At 41.0% G+C, this 12,085-nt stretch overlaps 1 protein-coding gene across 6 annotated transcripts in view; it reads right to left on the reverse strand.

The window, feature by feature from the left end:
- RAD51B (RAD51 paralog B) overlaps nucleotides 1-12,085 on the reverse strand; it is a 627,945-nt gene that overhangs the window by 288,927 nt on the left and 326,933 nt on the right. Inside the window, exon 10 of one of the 6 annotated variants that reach the window (XM_075927359.1) lies at nucleotides 4,288-4,345. The exons of the other annotated variants lie outside the window; for them this stretch is intronic. Coding sequence (XP_075783474.1) covers nucleotides 4,341-4,345 — 5 coding nt within the window. The 3' untranslated portion in view covers nucleotides 4,288-4,340. The remainder of the gene's footprint in view (nucleotides 1-4,287; nucleotides 4,346-12,085) is intronic. 6 annotated transcript variants of the gene reach the window in all.

The following is a 12,085-nucleotide window of genomic DNA, read 5'->3' on the forward strand; positions in this document are numbered from 1 at the left end:
AGTTACTGTCTGGAATAAGTTAGGAACCTTCAGCCCTCATCCTCAATGGAAACATGCACAACACCTTCAAAAGTCAATTCTAGCCACTGCCACTGCTATCACTAAAGTAGCAGCCAGAAACCCCTGCCCCTTTTGAATCAGTGGGCCCCAGGGCATTTGTCCCCCTGTTGGCAGGCCTGCCTTAGACACGCTGTTTACCCTACCCACCCACCTCCCAACCTGAAAAACTCTGTGTCTCTCTCACCAATAGAATGTGGTCCAATCAAATATATTACCACCTACCTTATCTCTCTGAAACAAGTCAGAACAGCCCCTGAACTGCACAGAGCAACCCAATGATTAGGGGGAAATGATCTGTAAGGCTTTGTCACATACATGACCTGCACGCAGCATTTGAGGTAAACCCTAGAATCTAGCCCACTGCCTCAACAAAGGGACACTTTCAACAGAGTTCATGCTTTCTTTAAAAATCCCATATCTCTGCACAAGAGCAGAAGCTCCAATCTGGCTCCCATCTTTGTGTGGTTTCAAAAAGTAGCTCTCTGTGTTTATGGCCTCTTGTAAAAGTTTCTGCTTGGGTGCTTTGGTTTTGCCCCTGGCTATGGGCATCAAAAACAGACTTTACAGCAGGCTTCAGAGGCCCCTGGTGGACGGGATTACAGAGGTGTGTTTTCTGAGAAGCCAAGTTTCCAGGCTCTGTGCTTGTCTCTTATCACATGCCAATATACCGCACTCCACAACAAGCTTACCGCCCTCAAAAGGGTATGGGTCAGTTTTCTTACTTCTATCATTGTTACTGCATGGGTATGAGCAGGAACAGAGTAAAAAACACGAATTCTTTCACACTATAAAAGGTATAGAGCAGCAATTCAGGAGAGTATAAGCATCTCATCTGTGAATGTAGGGATATTCTCCAGGGGGAATGCTAACCTGACAAGACTTCTTAGAGGCTAAACAGGCTGCAAGAGCTTCTCCAGTGAAATGCTGCCAGTGCACTTCAACTACACCTTGCAAAGGCTCTAATATTATCCCACCACTACTGTATTCAGAGCTGACATGAACAATTACAACAGGGCGTATAAGACTTTTATTATACAGGCAAATGTCCATTAGTGGCTAAGTTGAGGCCTGACGTCACACACCACTCATGATATACCTGTTTAGCTGCTGATTCTCCATTTATTTACGACAAACACTAAGGCAGTGCCTCTGTAGGAGAGGAGCCCACTTTTTCCTAGTTCTTACAGAACAAAGAACAAGACACCTTACTTTGAGTTGAAAGCAGTCCAAGAATCTGCTACATCTGGGAGGTACCTAGGCCAGGAACCCTCATTCATTAAGGCTATGTGCTCTTGCACCATATTTTGGACCTAACCATGAAAAATGTAGTTTAACTTTCACACAGCTGCTCTGTCTCAAGGGCTGTCTAGAAAAAGCTTTCCCTTTCTGAGCTGTCGCTGCTCTCCCCCGCTCTTTGTAATAGCTTGGTAGTGGTGATGTCCAAAGCTTGAGGGAGCTTTCCTGTATTTCCAGTACTGTGCCTCAAAACTCTGAGCTATTACTCTGGGATTCTTTTGAAAGAAAGATTTACAAGTCTGTGCTGCAACTTTTGGCACCCTAACTACAAGGCAAGTAAAGCTATAGAAGTAGGCCTCCCCAGAATTGACTTCTACAAGAGAAATACCTGCAACTAAAAGAGCTGGTCACTAAGACTTAAAGGTGGCCTAGCATTTGGCATGGGTATCCTTTAAGGTGGGGGAGATGGCAGCAAGGCACCTTCCTTAGGGGTCAGTGACCAAAGATCCACTTTGCGATTGATTCCACCACGAAGTGCAAAGAAATCTCAAGGACACATCTTACACCACAGAGAAGTTATTCAGAAAGCAGGTGGAGTTCTTGATATAGAAGGCAAAAAACACAGTGGGAGCATATGGATGACTGCCTGACTGAGGAATTCACTTTGATTTATTTTTTGACTCACTTCAATGCACCACTAAGGAACTGGAATCACTAAGTTCTCATGAGAAGGATGGTCCTGTACACTCTAAGGACCTTCACAGATCTGGTATCCCAAGAAGTGCTCCCAGTTTAAAGAGACTGTCACTGGTCAGTCAGAGTCCATGGCAAATTAAGAATAAGAACGTGTTTCTATTGTATATGGCACCCACTGGCCTCTACAGTTGGACATAATAGACCAGCATTGTTCAAGCAATTCCCAAACCAGCAAGGGGGAAAAATAACCTTACCACAGAATAAACAAATTATCCACAAGTGAAAAAAGAAACTATGCAGCTACAAACTAAACAGAAACTAAAATATCTTAAGTTTGAATCAGAAGGATGCTATAGGTGATCTTCTCCTTCTGTAGAAGATGAGAGAATTCCAGCCCCATATCCCTTAGTGAAGATCCTTCTTGCAGGCTTCTGAAGTCTTGGGAGTCAGAAGCTCCAAACCATGACAAGAACATATGCTTATCGGTGACTTCTCTCTCCTCATCTTGTATCTGACAAAGTGGGTCTTTGCCCACGAAAGCTTATGCTCCAACACTTCTGTTTGTCTATAAGGTGCCACAGGACTCCTCGCCGCTTTTGCAGATTCAGACTAACACGGCTATCCCTCTGATACTTGACATCAATATATGGTTTCTGATGGTTTTCACTTTGAAAATAAGATGTTAAAGATTTCACTCTGAGACAAAGAAAAAACAAGTCCCAGCTTTCATGACCTGGATGGCGTCTCCCACTTTGTATGGGTTTTCATAGAGAGGGAGTGGCAGCTGTTGAGTGTGTGTGTGTGGGGGGGGGGGGGTTACAAAGATCTACAGCACTTCTGGAGATGGATGAATGAAAATAGCAAACAAAACTGATTCTAGAGAGAATGGCACCTGAGAGTATGGCAATCCTTGCATGCCTTGAATGTTTCAACACTGGAATAATACATTTCCAGGAGAAAAGCAAACAAACATAAACAAACATACTCTCGGTTCTCTTTTCAAAACCATAAGTGACCAAAGATGGGCAAAGCAATTTGATTCAATCAGTCCTCTCCATCTGAACCTTGTGTAACACTTGTAACCAACCTTGAATCTCTAACCTTTCCAGAGTTACAGAAAGTCCTGCTAAAGAAAAATAGACCAACTCTTGTCTAATTTATACACTCCAGACAATCCCACTAAAAAAATGACTGAAAAATACATTTTAAAAACAGTTTTTGCATATCCCTTTCTCTGTTTAAGCTAGTGTTGCTGGTATGCCTCTTGCCAAGGAATGGTACCTCAATTTTTTCTTTTTGACCGGGGACCTGTTTGATGTAAAGTTGGACTGAACTGACTGTCTTTGTCATTGGAAGGAATTCAGACCATCTAAATTTACTTTAGGACCATGTTTAGGTTACAATATTTGAATAAGTTAACCAAAAATGTAATCTAAATATTAAAGAATATATATTACAAGAACCGGAAACATTTCCTGAACTTTCCCCGATGTTGACACTGGTTCTTCCAGTTTTACATTGTATTGCATTCTTCCAGTCTTTAAATGTTCAAAGAGGTGAGTGGTTTCCTTTTTGAGTGTACGTTATTCTTTTCAAATTATATTTAAGATACTTAAGAACCATGTTGTTCAAAACACAGGTAACATAAAGTAACATGTATAGACAAACTTCAAAAGTAACCACAAACAGAATAATTGAGACCAACTGACGATTTAGGCATTCTTACAAGATATTCAAAAGACCTTTCAACATTAAAAGCTAGCAATGTATATGGAAATATAGATTTTAAAAGAGTAAACATGTCAAGCAAATTTAAGCACAATGGTAACTCTGAACTAGCTACATGTGTTGAAAACTTAGCAAGGCACATCATTAAGTGTTAGACTGAGAAGGCAGGGCGTGTCTGCACTACCCCAGGAAAAGACCAGAGATTAACAATCCATCACCTGCCCCCTTCATGCTCTGTAGGAGGAGTAAATTAATTTGTTCACTTCTTTTTCTGTAGTAGCTTATTCCCCCCATGCACTTGTGACTGGGGCTGGGAAGAAGCATTGCTCCTCCCTGTCCTTGAGAGATATCATTTGAAAACACATGATTTAATGAACATAGATTAGAGCCATTAGATTTTCTTTCTGAAAGATTTTCTTTCATTACTGTGGTTCTGGATAATGCCCTCAGACCATCTTCTCAGAGACAAAGGCACACTGGCATACCAGCTGCGGGCTGAAGAGCCACTACTTGTTTAATCAGATATTCACCAGCAGGGGAGTTGTGAACAGGGTATTTGTAATTCACCTGAAGGACATCTGGCCAACCAGTTCCAGCTCTGTTCCACTGCAGCCAGAGCCTCAATCTGAACAGGAAAGAGAAGCAAGTGGGGTCACATTATCTCTTACTCTCTTGTGTAGTCCAATAAGTACTGTGACAATTTAGTCCTAGGCTAAAAATAAATAAATAAAAGGACAGAAAGCAAACAAGAGTAGCTCACTCAACAAACATATACACAATGGCTGCGTCTAGATTGGCATGATTTTCTGGAAATGCTTTTAACGGAAAAGTTTTCCTTTAAAAGCATTTTCGGAACAGAGCATCTAGATTGGCACGGACGCTTTTCCGCAAAAGCACTTTTTGCGGAAAAGCGTCCTTGCCAATCTAGACGCGCTTTTCTGCAAAAAAGCCCCGAATGCCATTTTCGTGATCGGGGCTTTTTTGCAGAAAACAAATCTGAGCTGTCTACACTGGCCCTTTTGCTCAAAAGCTTTGCGCAAAAGGGACTTTTGCCTGAACGGGAGCAGAATAGTATTTCCGCAAGAAGCACTGATTTCTTACAGTAGGAAGTCAGTGCTTTTGCGGAAATTCAAGCGGCCAGTGTAGACAGCTGGCAAGTTTTTCTGGAAAAATGGCTGATTTTCTGGAAAAACTGGTCAGTCTAGACACAGCCAGTGTGAGTTGAGCTATGCCCATAGTAAAAAATTAGTTACTTCCCCCCCCATCCCAGGTAAGTGACAAAGGATTTTTGCCTACTATGCTGCAAAATATATTTTGTATGTAAGATTGTCTCACTTCATCTTCTCTAAAGCATATTGTAGTATAGTTCTTGAATCATGCAGAAAGACAAGGGCCAAATCCTACTTGCTTCATGCATGCAGGTAATCACAGTAATTACAACAGGTCTATTTTGTGGGCTACACATGCAGGATTTGGCTCTCCAGTTGGATGCACCTTAGATTACTACTCCTTGACGTGGGAGCCAATAAATAAGAGTCATGAATCGATTTTATTTTGTTCTAATGCTTCTAATTCATAATGGGCTAGATCTTGCAATGCAATGAACATCTCCCACTCCCATACAGTCAGAGAGAGACAAAGGCGCTCAACTGTTCATATAAAGTATTCAGGTCCCACTATCAGGCTCAAAGTTCTCAAGTGAGGATGAGGCAAAAGTGTGTATATCCAACACCACAAGTAATTCCCTTATGCCTCCAACCACTATAAGATGTTATTCCATATAATTTTAATTAAGTTGACAACCAATATATGCTCTGAATTCTGCAGTGGATGGGTTTTAATTTAGCCTCACCCCAAGCACATTAGGAGATCGTAAAATGCAACTATATTTCTTTTCTTCATTGATGTGACCTTCCTGTTCACTGACTACTCAGCTGACTCTGTACTGTGATCCAGTGCTTAAGTTACATTGATTTGTGCTTTCTGCAGTAAAAACACCACCAAATATTTTACATATATTATGATAAAGTTAAATATAGGACACACTACATATAAGTTGTAAGTAGCTTTGGAAAGAAGAGTGAATAAAGGTAAGATCACAAAAAGCAGAGCCACATTATTCAGCAAATCCTGGACTAAATTCAGCATTGGTGTAAAGGGCATCTGAACTAACCATTACAGCAGAGATTAATTTGACTTTTTTTCTTATGGAGTTCTCATGAGAATTAAGTAAACAATATGACTTGCAGTTCAGTTCAACAAAAGTCCATTTTGAAACAAAGTTTAATCTTGCATTCCTTGCTTCTTCAACACTTCCAGATGAAGGCAAGGAATACAGGGGCAAAGGCCTCTGTTTGAATTATCCCTAATGTCTGTCAGAAAGGCCAGTGAATGATTCTGCTCCCTCTCTCTCAAGGATTAAGGGAGAATGAAAAATAGTATAAAGCAGGTTTTACTAGTTGAAGCCCTCCAGTTGAATAGTAGAATATTCTCCATCTGGTTTCTTATGGAAAAAATACAGGCCGTGATATTAAAAGTGACAAGTAATTTTGGAGGCTAACTTGACATCCTAAAAGGGGGCTGATTTTCAGAAAATGCCAAACACACTCAAACTCAGTTCTCTTTAAGGGTTTTCAAATTGGGTATCCAAAATCACTAGCCTCTTCCAAATATTCAGGGCAGAATGTGGAGGGGACATAGCTTTAGGCAATGTTAAAAGCACTTGCACTTTTTAGCAAGTAAGTGATCAGAATGCATGTTATAATTGGGGCCCTATCAAATTCACGGCCATAAAAAACGCCCCATGGAGTGTAAATTCTGATCCTTTATGTAATTTTACCTTATGCAACACAGATTTAATGGAGGAGACTAGTGTTTCTCAAATTGGGAGTCTTGACTCAAAAGGGAGTTGCATGGGGATCATAAGGTTATTTTAGGGGGAGTCACAGTACAGCCACCATTCATTCTTCACTGACTTCAGAGCTAGGCAACCAGAGAGTGGCAGCTGTTGGCCAGGTACCCACCTTTGAAGGTAGCACCCTGCCAGCAGTAATAGTGGCAATACCATAGGATGCCTTCCCTGCTGCCTTCAGAGCTGGGTGGCTAGCTGGTGGTGGTTGCTGATTGAGGGCTCAGCTATACAGACAGCAAAGACGTAAAGGATGGCAATACCATATCATGGCATACTTACTTCTGAACTGCTGGTGGTGGCAGCTCTGCTTAAAAGCTGGGCTCCTAGCCAGCAGCCACCCCAACCCCCCTCAGCTACTCAGCTCTGAAGGCAATGCAATTGCAACCAGCAGAGCAGAAATAAGGAAAGCAAAACCAACCCCCTAGATACACACAATAACCCTGCAACCCCATCAAAATTCCTTTTTGGGTCAGAGCCCCTACAATTACAACAGTATGAAATTTCAGATTTAAATAGGTGAAATCATGAAATTTATGACTTTTAAAAACTTATGACTGTAAAATTCACCAAAATGAATTGTGAATTTGGTAGGGCGCTAGTTATAATGTATTGGGGTTTTGCTTTAACTTATTTTTATGTTTTGTTTCTGTGCACTGCCATGCTTCCTAATTCCATCTGGGAACTGAGTGCTACCACAGCAAAAGAGTGGTTCATTTTTCCAGCTCAAACAGAAGCAAGAAGTACTAAAAATCTCACCAAAAAATATACTTTTATGAGATTTACAGCCCAATTTTATAGACAAGAGATTCAGATAAGCATCCACATTTAAGACTACTTATCTGAAATATTTTAAATAATCAATAACTAATATCTAAATTTAAGAACATAAAAACATAAGAACAGAAATACTGGGTCAGACCAAAGGTCCACCTAGCCCAATATTCTGTCCTCTGACAGTGGCCAATGCCAGACGCCCCAAAGGGAGTGAAAAGAAACACGTAATCATCACATGATCCCTCCCCTGCAGGGGTTGCCCGTCCATATAGGCGAACTAGGCGGTCGCCTAGGGTGCCAAGTTAAATAGGATGCCAAATGGTGGTGCAATATTATTGAGGGGTTTGGAGGTGGGGATGCTGATTGCATGGTTCACCTTGGGCACCAGTTGCTGGCAGCTAGTCTAGGGCTGCCCCTGCTCCCCTGTCATCCATATCCAGCCCCTGACAAACAGGATAGGGACACCATTCCTACCCATCCTGGCTAACAAGAATTGATGGACCTAACCTTCATGAATTTATCTAGCTCTTTTTTGAACTCTGTTAAAGTCCTGGTCTTCACAACATCCTCTGGTAAGGAGTTCCAGAGGTTGACTGTGCGCTGAGAGAAGAAAAACTTCCCTTTTTGTTTGTTTTAAACCTGCAGTCACTTAATTTTGTGACCCCTAATTCTTATGTTATGGAAACAAGTAAATAACTTTTCCTTATTAACTTTTACATACCACTCATGATTTTATAGACCTCAATCATATCCCCTTTTTGGTCACCTCTTTTCTAAACTGAAAAGTCCCAGTCTTTTTAATCTCTCTTCATATGGGACCCATTCCAAACCTCTAATCATTTTTATTGCCCTCTTCTGACCCTCTTCTAATGCCAATATATCTTTTTTGCGATGAGGTGACCACATCTGTACACAGTATTCAAGAGATGGCTGTACCATGATTTTATATAGAGGCAATAAGATATTATCTGTCTTATTCTCTATCCCTTTTTAAATGATTCCTAACATTCTGTTTGCTTTTTTACTGCCACTGTGCATTGACTGCATGTTTTCAGAGAACTATCCACAATGACTCTAAGATTTCTCTCTGGAGTGGTTATAACTAAATTATTCCCCATCATTTTGTATGTATAGCTGAGATTATTTTTTTCCAATCTGTACTACTTCGCATTTATCAACATTAAATTTCATTTGCCATTTTGTTGCCTAATCACCTAGGTTTGTGATACCCTTTTGAAGCTCTTCACAGTCTGATTTGTTCTTAACTATCTTGAGCAGTTTAGTGTCATTTGCAAATTTGCCACTTCACTGTTTACCCCTTTCTCCAGATCATTTATAAATAGGTTAAATAGGATTGGTTCAAATAGGATTGGTTCAAGTACAAACCCTTGGGGGACACCACTAGTTACCTCTCTCCATTCTAAAAACTTACCATTTATTCCTACCCTTTGTTTCCTGTCTTTTAACAAGTTATCAGTTTATGAGAGAACCTTCCCTCTTATCCCATGACAACTAACTTTACTTAAGAGCCTTTTGTGAGGGACCTTGTCAGAGGCTTTCTGGAAATCTAAATACACTATATCCACTTGCTTGTTGCCCCCACCCCTTAAAAAAAGTCTAGCAGATTAGTAAGGCGTGATTTCCTTTTACAGAATTCATGTTGACTTCTCCTCAACAAATTATGTTCATCTATGTGTCTGATGATTCTTTTCTTAACAATAGTTGCAACTAATTTGTCTGATACTGATGTTAGACTTACTGGACTGTTATAGCCAGGATCACCTCTAGAGCCCTTTTTAAATATTGGTGTCACATTAGTTATCTTCCAGTGACGAGGTACAGAAGCTGATTTAAAGATTGGTTATAAACCACAGTTAACAGTTCCGCAATTTACATTTGAGTTCTTTCAGAACTCTTGGGTCAATGCCATCTGGTCCCAGTGACTTGTTAATGTTAAGTTTATGAATTTGTTCAAAAACTTCCTCTAATGACAATCTCAACTTTGGATTCATAGCTAGAATTTAGACTAGATTCTGAAACCTGGTCTATAGTGGGAATTTAGGTCAAACTTAGCCACATTAGGTCAAATTTCTAAACAATGACTCCACACAACCAAATCCAGTCTGTAGACTTTAAGGGCCAGTAAAGTCAATTTTGGTACTCCACTTTTTTAAGGAGTAACACTAAATTCAACCCTGTATGCTTGAGTTTACGGTAGTGCAGATACAGAGCTGTGAAAGTTCTTGGCCTCTGAAATGTGTCCCACAGTGCCTTGCGGTTACTGCTCTGGTCAGGGACATTCAACTCTACTGCTCCTCCAGATAAACAGGAAAAGCCCTGGCAAAATTTGAATTTCATTTTGTTTGTGACCAGCCTAGTGAGCAGACCTCAGAGCAAGTAGCACACTTGACCAAGAAAGCTCAGGGTCATGGACGAACACCAGCATGAAGCACACGGGAGATCCTGGACCTCATTGCTGTGTGGGTAGAGGAATTTCTTCTTGAAGAACTACAAACCAGCAAAAGAAATGCAGATATCGATGCCAAGATTGGAAAGTACATGGAAGAAAAAGGATACGCCAGGGATGCCCAGCAGTGCCATGTAAAAATAAAGGAGCTGAGGCAGTCATACCAAAATACAAAGATGACAAACAGATATTCTGGAGCATCACTACAAACATGCCACTTCTACGGGCAGCTGCATGGGATCCTGGGGGCGGAAGGAGGAGAAGACCAGCTTCCCTAGCCAATTCGTGGATTCCTCCCAAGACACTTCTCTGGCAGCCTTGAACAGCAGTATAGAAGACAGCATGGGTGAGGAGAAGAATGGTCAGCAGGTAAATGGGACAACCAATGTCACTGACCTCTAGGACCATTTTATAATTTTAGAGACAATCCCCTCCTCCCAGAAGGCCTTATAGCCAGGCACTGATCCTGGGAGGACACTTCAAGTGAGTTCACATTTTTTATCATGCTACAAGTGGGTTAAGACAACTGGATATGATCTGTGGTGGCTACTTTGCGTACACAGCATGGGCTCCCCGAAACAGCTTATTAACGTGTCTGGAGACAGAGTGGGAATCATCCCTGTACATCTCCATAAAGCTGTCATAGAGGAACTCTTTCTTCATAGAGAAACTCTTCTCACAAGGTTTCCGAGGAGGCCTGCCTTATTCCATCCTCCACGGTAGGACACCTTCCTAAGTCAAGCCACCAGAAAGCAGTCTGGAGTAATTGCAGCACAAAGCACTGCAGCATAAGGTCCAGGTTTCTGGCCACATTCAGTCAGCATCTGTTCTTTATTACTCTGCGTGATTTGGAGAAGACTGATATTTTGCATGGAAACCTGGATGAAGCAAATGAAGCTATTAGCTGATGCCTAAGTAGTAAACCTCCACTTACTCATCCCTAATGAAGCATGGCTTGCGCCCCTACCCTGCGCTGCTGCCACACCCTGGCCCCCTCCCCATTCCTGCCTGCATGCTCCTGCTGCATCCCTATGTAGTCCCACAAGACTGTGAGTGTCTCATGGCACTAGTATTGGCGTTCCATTGTCTCCTGAGGGTCAAATGCCAGAGGCATTTGCCTGCTGCTCAACTCAAGTGCTTCACAGAAGAGTATGTTTATGCCTTGAGATTCTTCCTTGTTCTGTCATAGCACTGTGGAGCAGGAGGGATCTAGGCTATAAATCTGAATGGATATTAGTTATAGCCTGACTTAACTTTTCAAATTTCAATAGTCTTCACTTGAACTACCCCAAAATGAGGTGGTCTCCATGCCTGTGATTACTGGATGACCATGATGTTGGACACAAAATGCCCGCCGTTCCTTGTTCTAGTAACATCAGAATGCAATTTGTTGGACAGATTCTGTAATCCACAGATGAAGGCAGTTATAGGTCTTGAGTTTACCCTGCATTAACAAGCTCTAATAGTCTAGTTCAGCTCAGACATAACAAACGGAAATGGCTTTAAATTATCCTTCCCCTGAGACATGATTTCATAAGAGAACAAACTCTATATGTGCACAGACAGATTTCCAACGTAAACATGTGGTGGAAGCTAAAAGCTGCAGTCAAGTTTAGAGCATGGATATGCCAATGGCAGAAAGGAGATTCAATTTCAAAGTCACCGGTTTCTTTCCAATTCACAGCATATATTCTTTTTTGCTGACTACCACTTTGAACTCTAAGAAATATATACATCTTTTTATGGTTACTTTTTAACTCGGACATTAATGGTCTCTATTTCATTTTCCTATATACAAGCATGGCTAAGATGCAAAATCTACGAAGTTTGTGTGTGCATTACAAGCAGTAACAAACTCATCTGTGACATCTAACTGTCAACATAGTAAGTTATCCTCCAGGTTGTCAGAGAAGATGATGTATTTTGCTTTGTTATGTTATTTTAGATGCTAAATCTGTCAATTTCTGACTCTAGCAAGAAGACAAAAATGCTGTAAATATATACATGCCCCAGCACAAAAATCTGAAAGGAGTTCTAGTATTTTGTTTCTCAGGATTAACATTCACAACATATAAACAAACCCGTGACTAATTTTATTTAATGTCTACCACCAGATTTGTTTAAGACACTGATTCTGCTGAAAGAAAACCACTGCCAGCATGAGCCAAGTTTTACAGTTAATTAATATTTCATAAACCCAAACATTGTTATCC

The sequence above is a fragment of the Pelodiscus sinensis genome, chromosome 4 (genome assembly GCF_049634645.1).
Source record: "Pelodiscus sinensis isolate JC-2024 chromosome 4, ASM4963464v1, whole genome shotgun sequence".
NCBI classification, from domain to species: Eukaryota; Metazoa; Chordata; order Testudines; family Trionychidae; genus Pelodiscus; species Pelodiscus sinensis.